The 27,139-nt window shown below is 37.3% G+C and overlaps 1 protein-coding gene across 2 annotated transcripts in view; it reads left to right on the top strand.

The window, feature by feature from the left end:
• MKLN1 (muskelin 1) overlaps nt 1-27,139 on the top strand; it is a 244,633-nt gene that overhangs the window by 121,915 nt on the left and 95,579 nt on the right. For both annotated transcript variants that reach the window (XM_072650124.1, XM_072650123.1), the window contains exons 7-8: nt 4,178-4,255; nt 6,614-6,679. In XM_072650124.1, coding sequence (XP_072506225.1) covers nt 4,178-4,255; nt 6,614-6,679 — 144 coding nt within the window. The remainder of the gene's footprint in view (nt 1-4,177; nt 4,256-6,613; nt 6,680-27,139) is intronic.

Raw genomic sequence — 27,139 nt, 5'->3', positions numbered from 1 at the left:
ATAAATTGTATTCTTGAATAAATGTCTTATTTTCCTTCTCTTTTCCCATTCTAATTCACTTCTCCTCTACCTGCCTTTTATATGGCTGACTGTTTCTGTGTTCTTCACCTTTATTACCCCACTTGTTAACAGGGATTGGATTGGATCAGAGTTCTTAACATAAGGGTTATGAATTTGTCTTTTTAATTATTTTGATATTACCATATTTCACTATAATTGATTTCCTTTGTAATCTTTTGTATATTATTTCATGTGTTTGAAAATATTATTTTGCAAAGGCATCTATGTATTTTACCACACTGTCAAAGGGATGATGACATAAAAAAAGCTTAAGAACCTATGCACTAGATGATCTCTTCTTTTTTTTATCGTTTATTTTTTTTAAAATTTATTTATTTAACTTTAAACATTCATTTTCACAAAATTTTGGGTTCCAAACTTTCTCCCCATTTGTCCCCTCCCCCCACCCCAAAACACCGAGCATTCTGATTGCCCCTATCACCAATCTGCCCTCTCTTCTATCATCCCTCCCTTCCCTTGTCCCCATCTTCTCTTTTGTCCTGTAGGGCCAGATAGCTTTCTATACCCCTTTACCTGTATTTCTTATTTCCTAGTAGCAAGAACAGTACTCGACAGTTGTGCCTAAAACTTTGAGTTCCAACTTCTCTTCATCCCTCCCTCCCCACCCATTCCCTTTGGGAAGGCAAGCAATTCAATATAGGCCATATCTGTGTAATTTTGCAAATGACTTCCATGATAGTCGTGTTGTGGAAGACTAACTATATTTCCCTCCATCCTATCCTGTCCCCCATTACTTCTGTTCTCTCTTTTGATCCTGCCCCTCCCCAAAAGTGTTGACTTCAAATTGCTCCCTCCTCTCATTGCCCTCCCTTCCATCATCCCCCCCACCCTGCTTATCCCCTTCTCCCCCACTTTCCTGTATTGTAAGATAGGTTTTCATACCAAAATGAGTGTGCATTTTATTCCTTCCTTCAGTCGAATGTGATGAGAGTAAACTTCATGTTTCTCTCACCTCCCCTCTTTTTCCCTCCATTAAAAAGTCTTTTGCCTGCCTCTTTTATGAGAGATAATTTGCCGCATTCCATTCCTCCATTTCTCCTCCCAATATATTTCTCTCTCACTGCTTAATTTCATTTTTTAAGATATGATCCCCTCCTATTCCATTCACTCTGTGCTCTGTCTCTCTGTGTGTGTGTGTGTGCGTGTGTGTGTCTGTATGTGTGTAATCCCACCAACTACCCAGATATTGAAGAGTTTCAAGAGTTACAAATATTGTCTTTCCATGTAGGAATGTAAACAGTTCAACTTTAGTAAGTCCCTTATGACTTCTCTTTGCTGTTTACCTTTTCATGCTTCTCTTCACTCTTGTGTTTGAAAGTCAGATTTTCTTTTCAGCTCTGGTCTTTTCATCAAGAATGCTTGAAAGTCCTCTATTTCATTGAAAGACCATTGTTTCCCCTGAAGTACTATACTCAGTTTTGCTGGGTAGGTGATTCTTGGTTTTAGTCCTAGTTCCTTTGACTTCTGGAATATCATAGTCCATGCCCTTTGATCCCTTAATGTAGAAGCTGCTAGATCTTGTGTTATCCTGATTGTATTTCCACAAATCTTGAATTGTTTCTTTCTAGCTGCTTGCAATATTTTCTCCTTGACCGGGGAACTCTGGAATTTAGCCACAATGTTCCTAGGAGTTTCTCTTTTTGGATCTCTTTGAGGCGGTGATCGGTGGATTCCTTGAATATGTATTTTGCCCTCTGGTTCTAGAATACCAGGGCAGTTTTCCTTGATAATTTCATGAAAGATGATGTCTAGGCTCTTCTTTTGATCATGGCTTTCAGGTGGTCCCATAATTTTTAAATTGTCTCTCCTGGATCTATTTTCCAGGTCAGTTGTTTTTCCAATGAGATATTTCACATTATCTTCTATTTTTTTTCATTCTTTTGGTTTTGTTTTGTGATTTCTTGGTTTCTCATAAAGTCATTAGCCTCCATCTGTGCCATTCTAATTTTGAAAGAACTATTTTCTTCAGTGAGCTTTTGAACCTCCTTTGGCTAATTCTGCTTTTTAAAGCATTCTTCTCCTCATTGGCTTTTTGAACCTTTTTTTTGCCAATTGAGTTAGCCTGTTTTTCAAGGTGTTATTTTCTTCAGCATTTCTTTGGGTCTGCCCTTTAGCAAGGTGTTGACCTGCTTTTCATGCTTTTCTTGCATCTCTCTCATTTCTCTTCCCAGTTTTTCCTCCACCTCTCCAACTTGATTTTCAAAATCCTTTCTGAGCTCTTCCATGGCCTGAGCCCACTGAATATTTATTTTGGATGATTGGGATACAGAAGCCTTGATTTCTATATCTTTCCCTGATGGTAAGCATTGTTCTTCCTCATCAAAAAGGGTGGGAGGAGATATCTGTTCACCAAGAAAGTAGCCTTCTATGGTCTTATTTTTTTTCCCTTTTCTGGGCATTTTCCCAGCCAGTGACTTGACTTCTGAGTGTCCTCTCCACACCCACCACACCTCCAGATCCGCCCAGCTAGTGCTTGGGGTCTGAGATTCAAATGCTGCTTCCTAGCCTCAGGGCTTTTGTCGGGGATGGGGCTGCTATTAGTGTGAGATTAAGTTCAGCTGCTCAGGTGGGGGCAGGGCCACCTCACGGGGCTCAGTTCCCTCAGGGGGTTTACTCAGAGACCTTCAGCAATGGATCCGATCTCCTGCCTGCCCTGGGAGCCCCTGTCCTCCACTGCCTCAGCTGCTGCCTCCTGAGGGGGCCTGGGTCACAGGGACACCCTGCTCCCCTCTTGGAGAGCCAAAAAGACTCTCTCACTGACCCTTGCGCCTGTGGGTGGAGGGACCAGAGCGGCTGCTGGAGACTCTGTCCCTGAAGTCTTGGCTCCTCCCCCTAGATGATCTCTTAAAGTTAATTTGAACTTGGATTCAATGCTTTATAGTATTTGTCTGTATTTCTTTCCCCTTGTCTCTTGACTCCACATTAGTCATAAATTAAACATTTTTAAATGTTATGTTTATTGATTGGTTTTATGTTAGAGTTTTATATATAGAATTCTGGATTCCCAGGGATTCAAAGCCAGAAGTCATCAGCGTTCATCTAGTCCAGTGAACCTCATTTTAAAGTTGAGGAAATGATGAATCACGGAGGAGAAGTAACTTATGGAAGATCACATAAGTAATAAATGACATTACAGTAAATACCTAGAAGTCTTAACTGTTGTGTTTGAAGTCAGAAAACTTGGGTTCAGGTTTTGGTTCTGTTATTTATTATGTCTGCAAGTTTGCTCAGAGATCTCTAACTTCTCTGGGCTCCATTTTCTTTGGGTATAGACTAAAGAATCTCTCAGTACCTTTCTAGTTCTAATCTAGTGACCTCTGTGTGGTCTTCTGTTTGAAGTATCCCATACTTTTTTTTTTTTGGTCACAAGTGGCAGTACTTCTGTTTCGATATAATCTGTATCTTGATTAGGAAAAAAAATATGTTAGAAATGCGGATGGGAGCTGAGAAGTTGTCATTGAAATATTTTGATTAGATTTTTTTCAATAATTATTGTGAGCCCTCTCCATTCCCATGGATTACATTTATGTCGAGTGAAAATCGTGTTAGAATTTAATCCAGGTATCTGTTACAGTATAGGGTATTTATTTGGATTATCCATAATTGTATTCTAATTTTTTTCCTTTTTCTGTCTTGCAGCTCTAGGCATAATACTGTTTTTTCCCAACCAAACCCTCATTTATATCTCTCTCCTTTCAGAGTGACTATGTTAAACCATTTTGCTGTTTGATCATACTTGTCCTTTTTACCTAATTTAAATGTGGCAACATATTTGTAACTAACAGGTGCCACAGTAATGAGATGCATACCAAATTTGATATGAGCTGTCACTCAAGTGAAGTATTTGAATGATTATGGCAACTAATGTAGTACCATTTTATTTGGGATGGCATGGAAAATGAAATGAGACATATTTTGTGAAAATATGCCACTAAATTGACTGACATGTTATATGTTTTATATTATGTATTCCTAGGGAGAAAATCTTGGAATAGCAATTTTGCTTAATACAGACTTATAAAATCCTATCTTTTCTGTTACAGTAATACAAAAGTATAAGCAAGTTAAAAGGAATTTTTTTTTTTTACCGTTGCAGATGGTTTGTTCAATCAATATATCAGTCAACAGGAATATAAGCCAAGGTGGAGTCAGATCATTCCCAAAAGCACCAAAGGTGAGTCAGCCATTTCAGAATTTAAATGCTTTTGTTTAATGCAACTTTTTCTGCAGCTTTGCTACGCTAAGAAACCCTTGAATATAAATAGTAACAATAGGATTTTAACTTGATAGGGCAAAAAATTCACTGGTCTTCCTCCACCTTGTGCTTAGCCAAGTATGTTGTGTTGCTTGGTTTTTTTTTTTTTTTATGCTAGTAAAAGATTTGTTTAAAGTCTTTTCTGTTGTATTGTTATACATACATACATATATATATACACACACACATATATATGTATATATATACATATATATATGTTTTAGCCCATGTTACAAACAAAAGCTTCCTATACGCTACTAGACTATAGGAGCAGCACGGATAAGTGAAATTCATAGACAGTACAAAAAAACCAGTCATTAAGCCTTTTTTTCTAGTCATCTCTCTGTTAATCCTGTACCAAAGATAGAAAAACTCATCAGTTGAAGCTTTACCTTCATTGTCCTCCCAGGCTTTTCAGTATATTGAGTTGAAGAATCCTCAGAAACTGGTCAGTAGAAAAGAGGAAGAGAACAAGAGTTCTTATGGATGATGAACCTTGAATAAAGTTCTCTCTGACTTTTTTCAATCACCTAATTTATTTCTTAGGAATTATAAATTGACATTTTATCCTTCTGCCCACTATCTTCTGTGACATAGATGAGAAACAAATATAATCACTAAAAAGCTGAAACTTGGGGACTCTTGCTTTTCAAATAATGTGTTTAAATTTTTGTGTGGGCTGAAAATACAACCCTAATCTTTTGGCTTCTTAATCAAAGACTACATTAGATACTGTAATCTCTTGACTCCTTGAAGTAAATGTTATGTTTTCATCTGTACAAGATTGCATTTGCTAAGGTTAGATCTAAAATACATGCAGTGAGTCGTACTATTTGCCCTTCTAATGAAGAAATATTTGTTCTTTTAAAATGTTTCATCTTGTCTTTACTATTGTATTTCTTGTTCATTATATATTTATTAATAAATCTTTTTACATCAGTTTCATTTTTGAATGTATCTTTTCTTCCTCTGACACCCAGCAAGTCGTGTATTTTTTCATCTTTTTCTGGGGCTAAGCTTGCTCAATATTATTATGGTGTTCCTTTTTTTTCCTTTTCCTTGATATTGTTTTCATATTATATTTTCCTAATTCTACTTATTGTACTCTTTATCAGTTCATCTGAAGTTTCCCATTTCTCTGAATTCCCTAATTATTGTTTCTTTTTTAATTGTTTCTTATGGTCCAGTAACATCCTGTTATAGTCATGGATCACAATTTGTTCAGCGATTCCCCAATCAATGGACTGCTTTTTGTTTTTACATCACATTCTTTTTCAGTTATGTTCTACTTTCTTCACCTATCCTCAGGGGTAAATATTTCAGTGTATATGTTTAAACCTTCCCAGTAAGCTTAGTGGTCAGTATAAAAATCACAGTAAAGCCGAGTTCATCATTTCACATCTTACTATTCAGATCATTAGATATTTATGAATTTATGACATCATTGTTTAGCCCAGATTACAGTTCCTCCATGATTTAGTAGACTGTTTTCATAAGTTCTAGTGGCTAAAAAAAATGTTACCTGTAAGAAAAGCACACTCAATCATTGAACCTATTTATCTTAGCTTTATGTAGGACCTGCCAAAGTATCCATTCTGTTAGCGTGGGCTTTGAGAACACAGTGGTATCTTCACACCATAATGAGGCAATTGTTCTATGATTTCATTTGAAGACTAATCAAATCAAGCATAGTTCTTAAATTGATGGTGGAGTGGAATGAACAATGAATTTGTTTTTGCCACCAAATTAAGGTCTTTATAACATCTTGGTTCTAGTAGTTTTTGTACTGTGTCCTGAAAATTTAGAACCTGCACATTTTTCCATATTCCCCTAAAAAATTCCATAAGACCATTGGAATATTTATGGAATATTTCATATTCCATAAAAATTCTATAAAAAATTATAGACAGTTCATAATGATAATGGGAGATAATTATAATCATGTTGTTATATATTTTCATTTTATTTGGACTGGAGAATTTAACCCAAGTTTTGGAGTACTGCATGTGTATCTGAAGTGTCAGAGAATGGATCTTAAATAGAAAATGGCCTCTAGTGACAATAATGTCTTGAAAATACATGGACAATGAATCTCAAGATAACACAGCCTTAAGTTGGTTTGTTTGTTCGCTGCTCCTGTTTGGAATGTTTCTGAGGAAATAGTATGGGCAAATTTCTATAATGCATTGTTTGCACCTACCTATAAAAAGAATCCTTTTGTTCTTTTAAAATAGAGTGAAAGAATTTTCACATTGTTGATTATATTTATCTTCCTAGGTGATGGAGAAGATAGCAGACCAGGAATGAGAGGTGGACATCAAATGGTTATCGATGTTCAGACAGGTAAGCATTATTTCTGGACAGAAAATTTTTTTTTAAAGTAAGTTATTGTGGACAATACCTAATTGACAACTACAGAAGAAACTTTTAGATTGACTGAAACAGCTATAAAAATAAGCATTGACACATAGCTAAAAAGAAATTTATTATGTGGTATTTTATGTTATTTTTATTTTTTTTCTTGGGTTTCCTTGAAAATTTATTGGAATAAGTGTTATATGTTTTCAGTGTGATTATGTGACTTTTACCCCAGTGAGATGGGAATTAGTAGAATGAGGGCATTGGATTAGGGGATATTAAAAAGTATATGAGAAGCTGATGCAAATTTGGTGGCCCAAGTTTATTTGCAAACATACTTTATGTTATTCATACTTTGGAATTGAAGAGCTTTGTACTCAGGATGTATATTTATATTTCTTCAACCTATTTCAATGAAAGTAGATTAAGGTCTGTAATATTTTAATGGTTTCAAGTTAAAATGCAGTTTAATATTACCGTCTAGAAAAGAAATTAACACCATTACTTAGGATGATGGTATTTTATTACTTGAATTTTGAAAAATCTCATATTGGTACATAGATGGCCAATATTTACGCTCAAGTAATGTGTTGCTTTTTGCATGTAATATTCATACTAAATTCAGTTATTCAACTAATCTTTCTCACTTTTCAAGAAGAAAACAACTTTATGCCAACTCAGAAAAAGAATAGCTAACACTTATATAGTCCTTTAACATTTTCAAAGCTATCTCATTTTATCCTCACATCAGCTTTGGGGGGTAAGTGCTATTATTATCCCCCTTTTACAGATGAGCAAACCAAAGCAGACAGCAGTTATGTGACTTGCCCAGAGCCACACAATAGTCAGTGTCTAATGCTACCTTTGAACATGTCTTCTGGTTCCAGGTGTAGTGTTCTGTCTCTTGTACTTCATAGCATATATAACGTAGAATATTTGAGTTCTGGGATCTTCATTCATTTCTAGTTAGATTTTTTTAAAGAAACAGAAACTCAGCATGGAATTTTTGCTTTCAAAAATTTTATAAAGTTTTGAATCGTATTTATTTTGTATCATGTGTTGTATTTGATCTCTGGGATGCCGTAAATATGACTGAGGATCTATATGTACACCCAGATAGCACAAACACACCACAGGTGCTTCTGGCAGCTTCATTTAACAGCCAGGTGAACGTGCAGCAAAGATAAGAGGAAAGAACCCCCAAAACCCCACATCCCCATATCTAGACTGCTTCACCATTACTGAGAGCATTATTTGGCCATTGGTCCTCAACCATCTTACATGCTCCAACCACCTCCATTTGCTTCTAATATTGGCTGTTTTGAAAGGCAATTCAAGATAGGCATGTAGGTGGTATAGACTGCTGGATTTGGTTGGAATAAGGAAGACCTACCAGCTGTGTGGGCCAACTAAAATTTCCATCTTTGACTAGAAGCCTTTCTCAACCCTTCTTAAATATAGTGCCTTCCCTCTGTTAGTTACTTGTTTTTTTCTGGTTTATAGCTTTTAATATATTTGTATGTTGTCTCCGTGCTAGATTGTAGCTTTGAACGTAGGAACTATCTTTTGCCCTTTTTTTTGTTACTCAGCACTTAGCACAGTACCTGGCAAATAGTAGGCACTTAATAAATGTTTATTGATTAATTGATTGATTTGAAGGAAGCCAGAATGTGGAGATAAAGAGGGAAAGTCTTCCAGTCATGGGAAAAATGCCTGGAGCTGAGGGATGGAGGGTCTTGTTCATGAAACATCCAAGAGACCAGCATCAGTATATGGCCAGGAGGAAAATATAAGAAGACTGGAGGGGTTGGGGGGCTGGGTTGTGAATGGTTTTAAATGCCAGATAGAGAATTCTGCACTTGATCTTGGAGATGATAGGGAACCACTGGAGTTTATTGATTATGAAGATTATGTGGTTGAACTTAAACTTGAGGAAAGTAACTTTGGGACTGAATGAAGGATGAAGTGGAGTGAGGCAAGACTTGAGACTGGTAAATCCTCCAGCAGACTTTTGCAATGGTGGACGAGTGAAATATTGAGGCCTTGTACCAGGGTGGTTGGCAGCAGCATCTCAAAGAGACGAGGGAGTGTATTCCAGAGATATTGCAAAACTGAAATCAGCAGACCTTGACAATAGGTTGTAGATAGGGGAATGACAGAGAGTCAGGAGTGGAAGCTAAACTGTAAGGTGTGATTCTAGGGGCCTGTGAAGATAGTGTTCCCCTCAACAATAATAGGGAAGTTAAGGAGGGGGAGGTTCTAGAGGGAAAGATAATTAGTTTAGTTTTGGAATACCTCATGTTGAGTTTGAGATATCTGAAAGGCAATTGGAAGGCTGAGACTGGAGGTCAGCAGAAAGATTGGAATGGGATAGGTAGATGATGATGAGAGGGTGGCTTCCTGAAAACCTGGAGAGAAAAATATCAAAGAGAAAGAGTGATTAACAGTGTCACAGGCTCAAGAGAGGTCTAGAAGATGAAGGACAGAAAAAAAGCCATTGGATTTGCCAACTAAGTGATCATTGGTAACTTTGAAGGGTGAAGCTTCAGTGGGGTGATAAGGTCAGAAGCCATATTGTAAGAGGTCAAGAAGGTGTATTCATATTCACTCTACATTAGGTGTATTTATTTTGTAATGATGGTTGGAGAAAGTGAAGAATGTAGAAGGACTTTGAATTGGACTTTAAAGGATGATTAGGGATACAATAAACAAAGGGGAGGGGGAGGTTATTCCTGAGACAGGGAACAGTATCAAGAAAGAGACAGACAGAAAACAAAGATTTGATGGTTTGCCCAGAGCACAGAATCTGTAAAACAGAGTATAATAAACCTAGAAGGGTAAAAGGGTGCCAGATTGAATGCCAAGCAAAAATGTTAAAGCATTATTTAGTAAGTAATATGGAGCCACTAAAATTTTTTGAGCAGATAGGTGATAGGACCAGATTCATGTTTAGTGAAGATTAATCTAGCAATGATGCCAAGGTAGCATGGAGGTGAGAACTGTTCTGTTGCAGTATTCTAGGCAGGTGGTAATAAAGTGCAGTTCTAGGGTGATGAGCGTACAGATAGAGATGGGTGTGAAATAGTATGGAGTTGAAATCAATCATCAGGGAATTTGGTGACATTGGATATGGTGACAAATTCCATATGAAATGGGAGAGTGAAGGAAGAGTTAAAGGTAGCAACAGAGTTTGAAACTTGGGAAATTTATATGAATGGTTGTGCCACTTAATAGAAATAATGTAGTCAGAAGGAGCCAATTCTGAGGAAAAGATAATAAATTTTATTTTATGCAGGTTGAATTTGCAGATCTGATGGTGGGATCATCTGTTTGGAGTTGTCCCATAGTGATCTGAGGTAGAAGGTTGGAGTTTTGAAGAGTGATCAAGGAAACAGATACAGATGTGGAAGTCAAGCACATTAGAATCAGGAACTTTTTGTGATGGGGGGAAGATGTTTGTATTCCTTTCTTTTGGCTTCTGATTTCCACATAATACAAGCTTAGTCTTTAATTATTTGTTCTGAAATTTGCGATTCCTTTGGTGTAATGAACTTAAGAGTTTATCTGTGCCAGACTCTTAGTATACATACATTTTGTCGAATTAAATTAAATTGAATTAGCAAGGTGCCAAGTTGCCCAAGATTTAGACTGAAATTTGGAATTCTGTTTTTTTAAAATGTCTGGTGTCTTAATTCCTGGTGTCTACTGATTCTTGATTGTGCTATGGGACTCTCACAATCTGTTTTTAGGAGGGGAAAGGCTGAATTTGAGGCCTCCACAAAATCTTGAGCCAAGTGGTTGTTTGACCTTTTTACTAGTTTAGAAGTTGACAGAATTGGGAAGTATCTTATCTACAAAATTCCATCATTTCCTTTTCCCTTTCAGCATCTTATTCTGGTTCAATGTTATGCTTTTCTCTTGCTTCCATAGGCCCAATCTTAGGGGATATTTTGAGGCTGCCTTCTCTTTGAGCCCAGATGTTTGTGACCCATAATAGCTGTCCCTCCCAGATAACATTTGTATTTTAACAAAGTAACAAGTGAATTTCAAGCACCTTGGAAGCTCCCCAACCCTTTGTACATTGCTGGTGGCTGTGTCTTTTCCTTGGCTTAGCTTAGGAAATTGCTCAAGTTCAAATCCATATTCTGAAATGGTATATTTATTTTTCTGCTTGCATTTAACCCTAAAATATACTTCAGTACTCTTTTTATTTTCTTCCGTTTCAGATTCTTTATTGGAACAGCTGATTTGGTTACTAGGATTTGTATGGATTGAATAGAAAGAAATTTTTGTTGTATTAGAATATTACTCATGATCAAAACTGTATTGTGTCCAGCTTTTAAAGGACTCAGACAATCAGAAGTGTAATATTGTTGAATTTACTAATGATTGGGTGGGGGTGGGAAGAACAGAATTAGCTATATGGTTCCATAATTCAGTAGGATAACACTGACTCTATGAATTACTCTTTGAAGATAAAGAAGCATTAGTCTTGTGTTGGTCACAGATAAACTTTGTTATTAAAGTTGGCAAATAAAACCCCTGATATGGTTATTAGAGGGATGACATAAGAATTTTTGGTTTGGCATGCTAGCCAGATTCCTTTTATCCCTTTAAAGGCAGCTATTTAAGATAGGGTCCTATTATGAATTCTCTAATTTGTGTTGCAATTTAAAGATTTTTTTTGAGTATGGGATTCCAGAAAAAAATGACAAGGCCATTTAATTAATTCACATCTGGACAGCTACAATTTTTCATTTTCAATAAGTATTGGAATCTGTGGGCCCTAGTCCCCATATTTTTTGGCATTCTAGTCTCAAACTGCACTGTTTCTGGCCATCCACCAAAAACCATGTGGACACTGGTTTGCTTGTTTTTTAGCAAGTGCTGTGCCCATTGAATTGCTGTGTCCATCTTTTCTTAGTGGGTGAGGGGAGATGGCTCAGGAGAAGAAAGTGAGGTTGGTGACCTTGCATAGCCCTCCCTCACTCTAATCAAAGTCAACTGCATGTTACATCATTATCTTGATGTCATGGTCCTCTCTTTGAGAACGAAGGACAAAGACAACAAGTGGGTGAGGGAATGGGGTAGAGTTCTGAGAACGCTTTGAGGCTGTACTCAGAATTGACTATAGGCCTTGGTGAATAGATTATATTAATAGATATGTTTTTTAATAGGTTGATTTTTTTTTTGGAGTGAGTTCATTTTTGTGTTGACATATTCTTTGACCTTTCAAATCTTGTAATGGTCTTTATATTTCCTTCACTTTTACATGAGATGCATGCTTGACTCCTGTGGTTATTTTTGCCTCTGAATTGGTTTGGGTCTTGAATTAAATAATGTTTTATAGTTTTTTGTTATTTTGGGGACAGCATCTGGTGCTTCCTCAATTTAATTTGGCTTAAGATCAGAACCAGAAGGATTTCTGTTGTTTTTTTTCTCTAAAAGTCCTGTTACTGACCTGGAAAGGAGTTTAAAAGGAGCATTTATGTTGTTCAAACTTGATTTTCACATATGTACATATATATATATTATATATATATTATATATACATATATATATGCCAGAGCCCTTCAAGGTTCAATCATTTAGTCTTAACATCAGGTTCATCTTGAATCTTCCAAGAAAAAAATATGAATTCTTGTTATAATATAATCTCACCTTTATTACAGTGGGCAGCCCGGTGCAGTAGAAGCATTACTAGACTTGGAAGTAGATCTAGCTGTGTTCAGACCTTGTTCTGACACTTAGAAGTTAACGTTTGCCAGGTGTTTTACTATGAGCGAGTGTATGAGCCTAAACTTTCTCATCTGGAGCATAGAGATGATATTTTTAGTGTCAGCTTCATAGGGTTGTTGTGAAGAAATACTTTATAGAATTTAAAGCATTATAATCATTAAATTATTGTTGTTAATAACAAGAACATAAGATTCTGTGCCATGTACCCTTAAGACAGTGTTGGAGAGAAAGTGCTAAAGAAAATTTTAAAAATATGTGTTCAGATTATTTCACCTAAAATGTTCAGCTTATTTTTAGGATAGTCTTGTGAATTACTTATGAGTTAGGAAATTTTATTAACTTTTTCTCAACTAAGAAGATTAAAAATTAAATAACTTTGGTCACTTGATCAAGGGGATGTTGAAATTCTAAACCTGGGACTTTTATCTTCTGACTGAGTATTTTGTCACATGAGTTTTAGGTTTCTCAGCCAGGGAAATGTTGAATAAGCTGGCTGCTCCCCAGGTAGAATCAAATCTAGTGACTTTTTTTTTTAAGCGTTTTATCATTTGTATTCTTACTTTTCAAAACAAAATGTTAAAAGGTGCTCATGAAATCATAAAGGTGTACAAAATGGGCCTCAGAGACCATCTCATCTACTGTGGAGTCCAGTGAAGCTTAGTGACTTGTTCCAAGTCACACTGTAGTGGCCCCCATGGTAGGATTTGAACCCAGGTCTGAATAGATCTGAAAGTAGTCTTAAATTCCACTTTTACATATATTTTATATCCTGAATGGATATTTGCTGTAAGCCTTCCTCTTTTTTGGACACTGACAAAAGCTGTACTATTAAAGTGTTAGATTAAGAAAGCAAGAATTACGTACTTTGTTGAGCAAATGAACAAAAGCCTTGAGAACCAAGAATTGCCTGTGTTATACTGAATATTAGGGAGACTGTTCTGCTTTTGCCCAGATGAGATTGTAAGTAACCCTGTTAACTGAAAGTGAATTTGAAATGGATAACTATTTTTCTTTAGTTTGTTTTTTTCTTGTAATGATAACTTTACTACTTTTTCACTTTTTGTGTAGAAATTTGAATTTAGTGTAACTTAGAAAGTCTTGTTAAAGTCTATTAGTAAAGACTATTTAGTAAAGTCTGTTAAAAAAAAATCCAAGAAAAGTAGAGATGATTACATAACAGTACTTTACTGGTAAAGAGTAATGGTTTTTTGCTCAGTGAATTCTTCATCAGTCAGCAATAGTATTTGCTCTTTTTAGTATTACATACCAAGTCAAATTACAGTGCAAAGTGCCAGCTCATACTTTTGGAAACTTAAAGTTGGCATCAGTTTATTTGAAATTAGTGACAGTTGTAAATAATTGTCACTTCCCAGTTGTTGCCAAATGTCCTCTCATGTGTTTTCCCTGGTTACATTATTGAAAAATACTTAAGTTTTGGTTATTTTAATCTATAGTAGTAGTTTCAGGTTGATACAATTCCAAGAATGGAGAAGTTATAAAGAAAAACTCACTGTTGCATGAATATTCCTTTTAGAAGTTTTTAAAGGTTTCTTTTGAGGTTTGGTGGGAGTAAACTATTCATAGAGAATCCAAACCTGTAGGATAATTGGGAAATATTGTGTTATTCTATTTAGCTTTGTATGTCTGTCAGATTTGTTTATTATAATCCCTACACCTAGTGCCATTACCCTTAGATTATTTGTGTCTGGTGATGTGTAGAGTGTGTAGGAAGGAGGAAAAACAGTGTTCAGACTGTTGCTGTGGGGAAGAATAATTTCTTTTACACATCAGAGGTATGCTGTTGACTATTTAAATGTCTGTTGTGGGTTTTTTTGTGTGGTTTCCATTGAAATGTAGAATGTACAGTTTGAAGCTTTTTCTTCCATTTTCCTGGAGAATGAGTGATAGTGTTCTGGCACAACCCTAGTATTAGAAAAGAAGCGAGAGGGATTTTTAAAATTCACTTTGGAAACTGAATAAGTTAGTCTTCTTTAGCAGTTAGGGGAGAACAGAGTTCATTGTCTTACAGATGGACTCATGTATGGTTTTACTAGAGTTTATCTTATAGAACATTTTAAAAGAAAAAGGGTTTAGAGAGAATAAGAGAGTTAGGTTCCTAAATTACAAATGTCTTTGTATCTGTGCATTTCTGTAGCTACGTGTAGAGAGAACATAGCGCCCATGGCAGAGCTTTGCAGTATACACTGAGAGGGCATAACATGCATGATCAGTCAATGGGGACTTAAAAGAACAGTTGGATGAGAAGAACCAAAAGAGACCACTGTCATAAAACCCACCCAAAAGAGATAATATCCAGGTGAACAGGGTAGTTGACTGCATCAGATGCTATAGAGATGAGGGAGAACGTGAATAAGGATGGGGAAAAGGCCATCAGATTTGTTGATTGAAGTAGCCCATTGATAATTTTTATAAAATAGTTTTAGTTAAGTAAGGCAGTTGAAAGTTAGATTGCAAGAGGGATAGGAGAGGAAGTGAAAGTTATAAAAATGGGCAGCTTTTTCTAGGAGTTTGCTTGTGTAAGGAGAAGGAACATAGGGCAATAGCTTTACGAGGTGGTGGGATCAGGTGAGAGCTTTAAAGGTAGGGAAGATTTGAGTATTTTTAGACCTCAGGGAACCAGTTGGTTGTTGGATTATCTAGTGTCTTTAAGGTTTATGTTTTTAAACTTTATCAGTGACTGTTCCCCCTGTTAATATGATTCTATTTAGACCCCGATTTCAATCACTTGTCAAGGTAACCTGAAAGGGAAAGATCTAATGAAGTTACTGGAAAATGGTTATATTTCATGACCGTCTCACTTTCCCCACCACCTAAGCTCAAGAATTAAGATCACTATACTAATTGCTAGAAAGGCAGTTCGGTGTAGTGGATAGGTCCTTGTAATGCAGAAGGGCTGGGTTCAAGTAACCCCCGTACTTCTCAGTTGTGTGACTCTCCTGAAGTCGTTTAACCTCTCCATTCATTCTGTATGCAACTAGGACTCCTAAGTGGCAGACCTGCATTAATAGAATTTCCTCATTCAGGGAAGACTCAAAATCACAAGTGTAGCTCCTGTCTCTACACTAAATGCTGCATTCCATGTACTTTTAGTCTAACAAAAAAGTTTGTTTTTTCTTTTGTTTCCCAAATTGTCCTAGATCCATCTATCCTAATGCCCTCCTTTTATAGATGAAGAAACTGAGTCTCAGAGATTAGCTGATTTGACCCAGGTTACACAAGTGACTCCAAATCTAGTTATTATTTTTTTTCCTTAATATTGTTTTAGTGAGAAGCAAACCCCCCTTCTCAAGTGTACTACTGTGCTACCTACCCGAGTTTTTCTTCACAGCCAATGAATGATCTTAATTTCAGGGCAGGTTCATATTTCATGCTATAGGAACTACAGTAGATGAGTTGCTCTAATTTCAGAAATGAAATGACAGTGTGCCAACTTGTGGAAGATTATTAAGCCAACGAGAGCATAATTTATCTTCAAGATGCAGAATCTAAAGACAGTTGTAGTTTGAACCTTGAGTCTTTTTATGATAGTGAAAAGAATACGGGCTAGAAAATATAGTTGCCTTGAAATTTCTCAGTTTTTGCTGTGAATAAGATGCAAGCAGGTAATAACCAGCTAAAAGTTTTATTCTGGAATAAAGACTAAGTAGACAGTGAAGAGAGTAAGAGGATCTTATTTTTTCTAATCTGAGTATAGTTTGGTCTTGATTTGAGCTGGAATGCAGTTTAGTGAGATTTAGATATAATTAAAATGTTGGACATGGATTGTTATAGTGGTTTCCTAACTTTTACCTTTGTTTGTAGTCTTGTCCACCTCCAGTTAACCCTTTATATCATTGACATTGTGGTTCTGGTCATAAGACTGCTCATCTCAGAAGCCTTTAGCATATACTCATTACCTGTGGCTATGAAGTGCAGTTGCTAAGGCTTAATGTTCTTGGCCCCCCCCCCCCCCCCCCCACACACACACACACACTTTGGTCCTTACTTTACTTTCTAGTTTTACCTTCCACTGTCTCCCACATTCAGTATACTTTTCTTCCTGAGTTTTGATCACACTGTTTTCTTCTGGTTCTCCTCCTTCTTGTCCTTTCATTCCTTTTTTGTACAGATCTCCCTCACTTAAAAATCCACTTGCGAGTTATGACATCACTTTCTTTGTGGTCATCTTTAATGTTCTTTGAGAATGAGGGACAAACAACAACCTGTGAATAGGACAGGCTGCCCCATTGGGGACCCAAATGGCCACTTTTTCACCATTTCTCTTCCCTCCTATTCCTGTGTCCTCTCAGATTCACTGTCTACACAGCCAGTTAAAAGCATGACCTGAAGCACAGGCCTAAATGTATCACCTCCATACTCAAAAACCTTTATTACTTCTGGGATAAAAGACTCCTTAGCTTCACATTGAAAGCCCTTCACCATCTGGCTTCAGCCTTCTTGTTCGGGCTTATTTCATACATCTTCTCACACATCTTTCTGGCCAGATGAGCCCACTTGCTGCCCCTAAAGCTCAGCAGTCCCTCTCTTGCCCCTGCACAAGCTGCCTTTCATTCCTGAAATGTACAACCTTCTCACCTCTCTTGCTTAGAATCCCTAGCACAAGGTTCAACTCACATGCCACCTCCTACAGGAACCCTTTACTGATCTTCCTGGTTCTTGGTATTATTTTCATCTTTAAATTGATGTGGATACATTTCTCTGTTTACATGTTTTATTTCTCCACTGCAGAAGAACATAAGCTCCTTGAGGACAGGAACTCTTTATCATTTGTTCATTATATTCTAGTACCAAGCTCACTGTCTTTCCCTGTTAGGTACTTTATAAATGATTGTTTGATTAGATTCATAGCCCCATCACTCTCATCAGGCTTACAATTTGCCAAATGTTCTCTAAATTTTTTTGCTACTCATCTTTTCCGTTTCACTCTACTTCTTTTTGCTTTTCTCTTATAAATGGTCTTAGCAGTCTTGGGAAGGAGAAATCGGCAAATTATTTCTGTATACTTTTATGTTTTTTGGTATCATTTGCATTCCATATAGTACTTCTTCTGGTGTTTACTTTCATGTTGATATTACATTCCTGAATGATTACAAATGATGTAGTTTTTGCTAAATTTTCATTCAGGTACATGAAAAAGTCCCATTTCTATCTGTTTCATTCAGACTTATTCTTAAGCTTCTACTGGGCCACAAAGCTTTCATGGACCAGAATGACATTTTGGCTGAACTCCAATAGGATGCTAACTCTGTGCCAGATTTTATTTTGCTCAGCTATCAATGAGGCTGTTGTGGTAAATGTGGGTTTTTTGCTCTGTGAGAATTTATGTGTACAAAGAGACCTGCTTTTGAGAGAGAACATTGGGAACCCAGAGCCCAAGAGGAAAGGTTATTAAAGTTAATGAACCAGAGTAACCTTATCAGAAGGGTACCCAGAAATACTACCAAACAAAAGGTCAATTGCTGTTTCAATTATATACCTCTTTTTTCCCCTTTTTTCTTTTCTTCCAGAGGTTCATAACTTAGTCATGTTAATTAGCTTTGTGGTAAGGATTTGACAAATGATTTTCAAGCTAGATGAAAAAAAGTCTTTTGAAGAAAAATTCTGTAACATTCTTGATGTTCTGGAATTCTTTTACATGTCACTACCTTATAGCAAAAGTATGTTTTTAAGGCCTAAAATATGATTATTTTGGTAATTTAGAAAATTATCAGTATTTGGCATTTATTAAGTGCAGTAGAGGTTGTAGGTTCAGTATTTGATATAGAATTAAACACAGTTTCCACCCACTGGATTTATATTTTAGGTAGACATTTCAGAAACATTTGAGAAAAACAGGTAATAAAAATCTATGATAACCATTGCCATTTCTTATCTTTAAGCTTTCTTATCTCCCCTGGCCAAGGACACTTGATAAAGCAGAGGCATAAGAATGTAAAGTTATGTTAGTTGAAACATAGGCTTTGTCAAATTTCTGTATGCTGGTAGTGAGTATGATAATTCTTTCTTATTGAGAAAATTGGTTAGGGTGCCTGTGGAGTGTGGAAGTGTTTTAGAATAGTAAAAAAAGAAGATATGTTAGAGATCATCTAATTCAACATCCTCATTTTTTACAAATAAAGAAAATAAAACTCAATAGTCCCGAGCACCTAAATAGTAAATATTGCCAAATTTTCTATTTAGATGTTTATGTCTTTAAAATATGCTTCCCTTTTTGACTAGTGAGTTCTTGCTGAAAGTTCCATTTTGTGAAGGAGCCAAGACTGTCCTACCTCTGTTCTGCTTCTGGCCTTGTTCCTGACTTTTGCTGGAGCTCCAAAAGATCATTTTCTTTTGACCTCCTTCAGCTTCCTTTTCTTTGTTATTTTCCCCCATTAAAATGTAATTTCCTTGAAGGCAGGAGCTGACTTCTTATTGCTTGCATTTGTTTTCCTATGCTTAGGACAATGCCTGGCACATAGTAGGCACTTAGTAAGTTTGTTTCCTTCTGTGTATTTTCATGATCTAATAAGATCTGATAGGTTATCTCTATATAGATGACTTTCATACTGATATATGGATTATTGAAAAATGCATCTATTATGTACCTTTTTTCTGTCAGGCAGTGTGCCAGGTACTGAGATTTAATTTTTTTTAATAACTAATTTATTTTTAGTTTTCAGCATTCACTTCCACAAGATTTTGAGTTCCAGATTTTTCTCCCCTCTGCCCACCCTGAGAAATCGTGTATTCCAATTACCGCTTCCCCCAGTCTGCCCTCCCTTCTATCACACCTGTCCCCTTTCTCAACCCCCTGCCCCTCTATTTTCTTGTAGGGCAAGATATTGTCTGTATGTCTTATTTCCCAATTGCATGTAAAAACAATTTTTAACATTTGTTTTTAAAACTTTTGAGCTCCAACTTTTCTTCTGCCAGGCCTAGAGGCCTGAGGGCTACCCGAGTCTTACCTTACCTATCGTAGGTCTTCGGCTGGCCAAACCGGATAAACGTATGAGAGAAGAGACTTTCCAGAGTCGAACAAGGGTTAGGCTTTATTCAGGGTCTTGGTTACATGTGCAGGGTGAATTCTTCCTTAGGAGAGAGAAATCTCCCAAGGAGGCAAAGATCTTACAGTAAGAGAATGAAAGCAGAAGTGGAAGTGGGGAGAGAGGAGAGAGGGGAGAGGGAAGAGCGAAGAGAGGAAAAGGGAAGAGGCGCCTTCTGTCCTGTAAGGGCCCCTCCCGAGCTAAGAGCGCCTTCAGGCTTTCCTGACCCTAATTAAGCTCTCTGGCCTCGTAGTTTGCACCTGAATACCGTGCCTGTTGGATAACAATAGGTGTGCCCAGATCAGGGCCAGTCTCGAGGGCGGGGATGCCTCTCCCATCACGTTCTCACGGAAAGAGGCGGAAATACACGAAATAGCTCGGTCTCACTCCTCGATTCCCTGCTGTTTCCTGGGGGGCCTCATGAGAACTCTAAGATTTAGAAGTTCCCACCTTTACCCGCCCGAGACTGTCCACATGGAATTGAGCTTCCACCCCCAACATTCTTCTTCCTTCCTCCCTCTCCACCTATCCCCACTGAGAAGGCATGCAATTTGAAATAGGTTATACATGTGTAGTCATGCAAAACACTTCCAAAACAGTCATGATATGAAAGACTATATTTCCCTCCATTCTATCCTGCCCCCCATTTATTCTATTCTCTCTTTTGACCCGATTCCTCCTCAGAAGTACTTACTTCTAATTATAACCTCCTCCCATTTGCCCTCCCTTCTGTCATCCTCCCACAACCCTGCTTATCCTCTTCCCCCCCATTTACCTGATGTGTAACATAGATTTTCATACCCAATTGAGTATGTGTGTTATTCCCTCCTTAAGCCAAATCCAGTGAAAGTAAGGTTCACTCTTTCCCTCTCACCTCCTCCTTCTTCCCCTCCATTGAAAAAAACCTTTTTCTTAACTCTTTATGTGAGAAATAATTTACCCCATTCTATTTCTCACTTTCTCCTCCCAATATATTCCTCTCACCCTTTAATTTTATTTTTGTAGATATCATCCCTTCCCATTCACCTCACCCTGTGTCCTCTAGCTATACATATGTATATAATCTCTCCAACTACCCTAATAGTGAGAAAAGTATCAAGAGTTACAAATATTATCTTTCCATGTAGGGATATAAATAGTTCAACTTTAGTAAATCCCTTATGATTTCTCTTTCCTGTTTGCCTTTCCATGCTTCTCTTGATTCTTGTTTTTGAAAGTCAGATTTTTTTGTTTAGCCCTGGTCTTTTCATTAAGAAGGTTTGAAAATCCTCTATTTCATTGAATGACCATTTTTTCCCCCTGAAATACACTCAGTTTTGCTGGGTGGGTGATTTTGGGTTTTAATCCTAGCTGCTTGGACCTCTGGAATGTCATATTCCAAGCCCTTCAGTCCCTTAACATGGATGCTGCTAAATCTTGTGTTATCCTGGTTGTGTTTCCGCAACACTTGAATTGTTTCTTTCTGGCTTCTGGCAATATTTTCTCCTTGATCTGGGAGGTCTAGAATTTGACTCCAATATTCCTAGGAGTTTTCCTTTGGGGATCTCTTTCAGGAAGTGATTGGTAGATTCTTTCAACATCTATTTTACCTTCTGGTTCTAAAATATCAGGACAGTTTTCCTTGATAATTTCATGAAAGATGATGTCTAGGCTCTTTTTTTGATCATGACTTTCAGGTAGTCCCATAATTTTTAAATTGTCTCTCCTGGATATATTTTCCAGGTCAGTTGTTTTTCTATTGAGATATTTCACATTGCCTGTGCTGTTTTTTCATTCCTTTGGTTTTGTTTTATAATTTCTTGTTTTTTCATGAAGCCATTAGCTTGCATCTGCTCCTTTCTAAATCTTTAAGGAATTATTTTCTTCAGTGAGCTTTTGAACCTCCTTTTCCATCTGACCAATTCTGCTTTTTAAGGTCATCTTCTCCTCATTGGCTTTTTGGATCTCTTTTGCTATTTGGGTTAGTCTATTTTTAAGGTATTATTTTCGTCAGCATTTTTGGGTCCCCTTTAACAAGCTTGTAGACTCGCTTTTCATGATTTTCTTGCATCACTCTCATTTCTCTTCCCTATTTTTGCTATCTTTCTCTTACTTGATTTTCAAATTCCTTTCTGAGCTCTTCTATGGCCTGAGACCAGTTTATGTTTTTCTTGGAGGCTTTGGATGTAGGTGCTTTGACTTTGTTGTCTTCTTGTGTTTGTATATTTTGATCTAACTTGTCACCAAATAAGATTCTGTACTTTGATTCTTTTTCTGGTTTTTGTTCATTTCCCCAGCCATTTTGTCAAGGTAATTCTCAGCTTCCAGTAGGGTTGGTGGGGGGTTTACTGTCAGCAGCTCAATCCCCCCACAATCTGTGGGCCTAAAGCTGCAGAAATAGTCACTGCCTCTGCCTCTGCCCTTGTTGTGCCAGTCACAGGCTGCTCCACCCCCTCCACTGCCTTGACCTGGGCCTGAGGCCAAACCATTCTGCTCTCTCACATAAGTCTGACAGGTTTTTTCACTGACCTTCCAATTTGCCCATGGCATTTTGGGGTTGTAAAGTCTGGAAACCGCCAGAGGTGTCAGAGATTCAGTCTCTCCTCCCCCTCATCCCCCTAATCCTGCTCAGGTCCCATCTGTGCTGGCACAGCCCATGCTAGACTGCGTTCTGCTCCCATCACAGTGCCATCGATGTCTTCTGTCAACCTTCCAGGCTCTTGGGTTAGAGATTTGCTTCACTCAGTAATTCTATGGGTTCTGCAGCTCCACAATTTGTTTAGAGTCATTTTTTACAGGTTTTTGGCTGGCTTGTGGGAGGAGAGCTCTAGCAAAGCCTCTGCTTCTACTCCCTTGAGATTCAGTTATTAAATAGTGAAATAGTACTTGCTCTCTAGGAGCTTACATCCCATTATAAGAAGATAGTTTGTATAGAGGATTAGTGGCCAGCAAAGGGAGTTTAGGTTCAGTGAGTCACAAGAATGGTGAATGAAACCACAGAATTTCCAAAAATGCTGGTAGTATATGTTGAAATGATGACTTTTCCCCGAGGAAGAGGTGGAAAGCAGCTCAGGATGAGAGTTGGGTGTAGGGAGCAGGAAAGGATGGTTTATATGAACAGTGACATAACAAAAAGCTGGATATTTGGGGTGGGTGAATATTCAGCCTCAATTGCTCTTTGAACATTTCCAACTGTATGTAGACATCTCAGATTCATAGTAGGTGCTTAATAAATGCTTGTTGATTGATTTCAATAGTTGTAGCAATTTGACTCATATTGGCCTTGCAGCCTGTTAAAATTCCCAGGCCTTTTTAGTAGTCATCAGGAAATCCCAGGGTGCTTTCCCTCATATCCTGGATACTTGCCCATTATCCCTCTCTTAGTTTTGGATTAAGTTAAAAAAAAAAAAAAAGGTGGACAAAAAAGTAAATATGAAACCGAAAGAATTACTGGAGAAAATAGTTTAAAAAGACTTATGACGTGTTTTAAGACTATAAAAAATATATATTTTTCAGCACCATATTTAACCTTTTCAGAAATTGACCATGTATTAGAGTACAGAGATATTGCTACAAAACTAATCCTCAAAGATCAATAGTATTTTTATATAATAATAACAGAATCCAAGAATAAAAAAAAAAAACAAGCTAATCACATTCCAAATAACTACAAAATACTTAAAATATCTGGAAATCTATCTACCAAAAAACAAAGCAAAACATTGAAAAGGCTTGCACAGATTCTGTTACAAAGTGCTCCTTAAAGAAATAAAGAACAACTTTGACTCCTAGAGAAATATCCAGTGCTCATTGGCTAGTTTATGTCAACGTAATGAAAGTGACAATGCTACCAAACTTAATTTTCACTTTTAGTGTTATTCCAAGCATATTACCAAAGATACTTTATAGAATGTGATAAAATAACTAAATTCCTTTGGAAAATCAAAAGATCTAGAATGTGTGGGAAATGATGAAAAGAAGGACAAATAATACTTCTAGACCTCAAACTATGTTATAAAAAAAGCAGTCATTGGAAACATATGATTGGTTACAAAAAATGGAACGCACTAGAAAAGGGAGAATCAGAAACAATGGAAATTAGTGTTTGTTAAAGTGAAAAACATAAATTAAGAAAAACAACTACTTATCTGATGAAAACTACTGGGAAAACTGGAAAGCTTTTTGACAGAAATTAGACTAGCGTATTATACCATATTCCCCAATACATTCTAAATGGATGCATGACCTTATTATTAAACAATCATTTTTAAAAATTGAAGAAGTAGATCTTATAGTTCTCACAACTTTGGTTTGGAGATGTATAAATCTTAATTAAATAAGAGGAGGCAATTACAAAAGATAAAATAGGTAACTTTAATTACATGCAACTCAAGAGATTTTGCATAGACAAAATCAGTGCACCTAAGATAAGAGAAATGGTTGATTGGGAAAGTTTTTGTATCAAATTTTTCTAATAAGAGTTTGGTATCTACCAGCAAATTGTGTGTGTTTATGTATGTATGTATGTATGTATGTATGTATGTATGTATAGATGAAAGACTAATAGCTATTCCCCATTAGATAACTTTGTCAAAGAATGGGAAGAAGTAGATGTCAAGAACAATCACAAAATATTCACAACATTAAAGAATGCTAAGTCACTAATAATAAGAGAAATGTACACTAATACATTGTTGGTGAAACTGTGAAATGGTACAGTCATTTTGAATTTGTGCAAATAAATCAAATTAAGCAAATAAAGTGACTAAAATGTCCACACCCTTGGAACCAGAGAGTCCATTACTGGGCTTATATCCCTACAAAGCCATAGTTACATGTTATGAAGTTACAAGTTATAAAGCCATGTACACCACGTACACCAAAATATTTATAGCAGCACTTTCTGTGCCAAGATTTGGGCACAAGGTAGATGCCCATTAATTGGGCAAAGACTAAATTATGGAACATACATGTAATACAATGTTCCTGTGCTGTAAAAGATATATATAGATATATAGATATCTCTCTCTATATATATATATAGAGAGAGAGAGAGAGAGCAACGTAAACAACATGCACAGCTACTATAGCAGTATAAATGTAAAGAATGCCAAAATGCCAAAGATGCAAAAATGAATGTATTAAAATAATAAAGATCAAGTATGAATTGAAATGAGGAGATATGAGAGGATACCTCCAAACCCATCCTTTTGGTCGAGGTGAGAAGTTGACATGTTAGATGTTATAATTATTTTCAAACTTTTAAAATATATTTATGAATTGTGCTGGGTTTTTTCCTATTTTTAAAAAATGCCATGTATTGATTTATGGGGGGAGGAGCCAAGATGGTGGAGTAGAAAGATACACATATGTTAGCTCTGAGCCCACAGTCCATAAAATATCTGTAAAGAAGAATTCCCAACAAATTCTGGAGCGGCAGAACACGCAGAACATCAGAGTGGAGGAGATTTCTGTTCCAGAGAGCCCTAAAAAACTGCCGGCGCATAGCCCAGCCCTGCCTCGGCCTCGCGGCACCAAGAGGAGCAGATCCGAGCAGGCTTCAGGGACAGAGTCTCCAGCAGCCGCTCTGGTCCCTCCACCCACAGGCGCAAGGGTCAATGAGAGAGTCTTTTTGGCTCTCCAAGAGGGGAGCAGGGTGTCCCTGTGACCCAGGCCCCCTCAGGAGGCAGCAGCTGAGGCAGTGGAGGACAGGGGCTCCCAGGGCAGGCAGGAGATCGGATCCATTGCTGAAGGTCTCTGAGTAAACCCCCTGAGGGAACTGAGCCCCGTGAGGTGGCCCTGCCCCCACCTGAGCAGCTGAACTTAATCTCACACTAATAGCAGCCCCATCCCCGACAAAAGCCCTGAGGCTAGGAAGCAGCATTTGAATCTCAGACCCCAAGCACTAGCTGGGCGGATCTGGAGGTGTGGTGGGTGTGGAGAGGACACTCAGAAGTCAAGTCACTGGCTGGGAAAATGCCCAGAAAAGGGAAAAAAAATAAGACCATAGAAGGCTACTTTCTTGGTGAACAGATATCTCCTCCCACCCTTTTTGATGAGGAAGAACAATGCTTACCATCAGGGAAAGATATAGAAATCAAGGCTTCTGTATCCCAATCATCCAAAATAAATATTCAGTGGGCTCAGGCCATGGAAGAGCTCAGAAAGGATTTTGAAAATCAAGTTGGAGAGGTGGAGGAAAAACTGGGAAGAGAAATGAGAGAGATGCAAGAAAAGCATGAAAAGCAGGTCAACACCTTGCTAAAGGGCAGACCCAAAGAAATGCTGAAGAAAATAACACCTTGAAAAACAGGCTAACTCAATTGGCAAAAAAAAGGTTCAAAAAGCCAATGAGGAGAAGAATGCTTTAAAAAGCAGAATTAGCCAAAGGAGGTTCAAAAGCTCACTGAAGAAAATAGTTCTTTCAAAATTAGAATGGCACAGATGGAGGCTAATGACTTTATGAGAAACCAAGAAATCACAAAACAAAACCAAAAGAATGAAAAAAAATAGAAGATAATGTGAAATATCTCATTGGAAAAACAACTGACCTGGAAAATAGATCCAGGAGAGACAATTTAAAAATTATGGGACCACCTGAAAGCCATGATCAAAAGAAGAGCCTAGACATCATCTTTCATGAAATTATCAAGGAAAACTGCCCTGGTATTCTAGAACCAGAGGGCAAAATACATATTCAAGGAATCCACCGATCACCGCCTCAAAGAGATCCAAAAAGAGAAACTCCTAGGAACATTGTGGCTAAATTCCAGAGTTCCCCGGTCAAGGAGAAAATATTGCAAGCAGCTAGAAAGAAACAATTCAAGATTTGTGGAAATACAATCAGGATAACACAAGATCTAGCAGCTTCTACATTAAGGGATCAAAGGGCATGGACTATGATATTCCAGAAGTCAAAGGAACTAGGACTAAAACCAAGAATCACCTACCCAGCAAAACTGAGTATAGTACTTCAGGGGAAACAATGGTCTTTCAATGAAATAGAGGACTTTCAAGCATTCTTGATGAAAAGACCAGAGCTGAAAAGAAAATCTGACTTTCAAACACAAGAGTGAAGAGAAGCATGAAAAGGTAAACAGCAAAGAGAAGTCATAAGGGACTTACTAAAGTTGAACTGTTTACATTCCTACATGGAAAGACAATATTTGTAACTCTTGAAACTCTTCAATATCTGGGTAGTTGGTGGGATTACACACATACAGACACACACACGCACACACACACACACAGAGAGACAGAGCACAGAGTGAATGGAATAGGAGGGGATCATATCTTAAAAAATGAAATTAAGCAGTGAGAGAGAAATATATTGGGAGGAGAAATGGAGGAATGGAATGCGGCAAATTATCTCTCATAAAAGAGGCAGGCAAAAGACTTTTTAATGGAGGGAAAAAGAGGGGAGGTGAGAGAAACATGAAGTTTACTCTCATCACATTCGACTGAAGGAAGGAATAAAATGCACACTCATTTTGGTATGAAAACCTATCTTACAATACAGGAAAGTGGGGGAGAAGGGGATAAGCAGGGTGGGGGGGATGATGGAAGGGAGGGCAATGAGAGGAGGGAGCAATTTGAAGTCAACACTTTTGGGGAGGGACAGGATCAAAAGAGAGAACAGAAGTAATGGGGGACAGGATAGGATGGAGGGAAATATAGTTAGTCT

This window comes from Notamacropus eugenii, chromosome 3 (genome assembly GCF_028372415.1).
Source record: "Notamacropus eugenii isolate mMacEug1 chromosome 3, mMacEug1.pri_v2, whole genome shotgun sequence".
NCBI classification, from domain to species: Eukaryota; Metazoa; Chordata; class Mammalia; order Diprotodontia; family Macropodidae; genus Notamacropus; species Notamacropus eugenii.
Note: the sequence above shows the minus strand (reverse complement) of the source record. Positions and strands in the feature narration are given on the sequence as shown.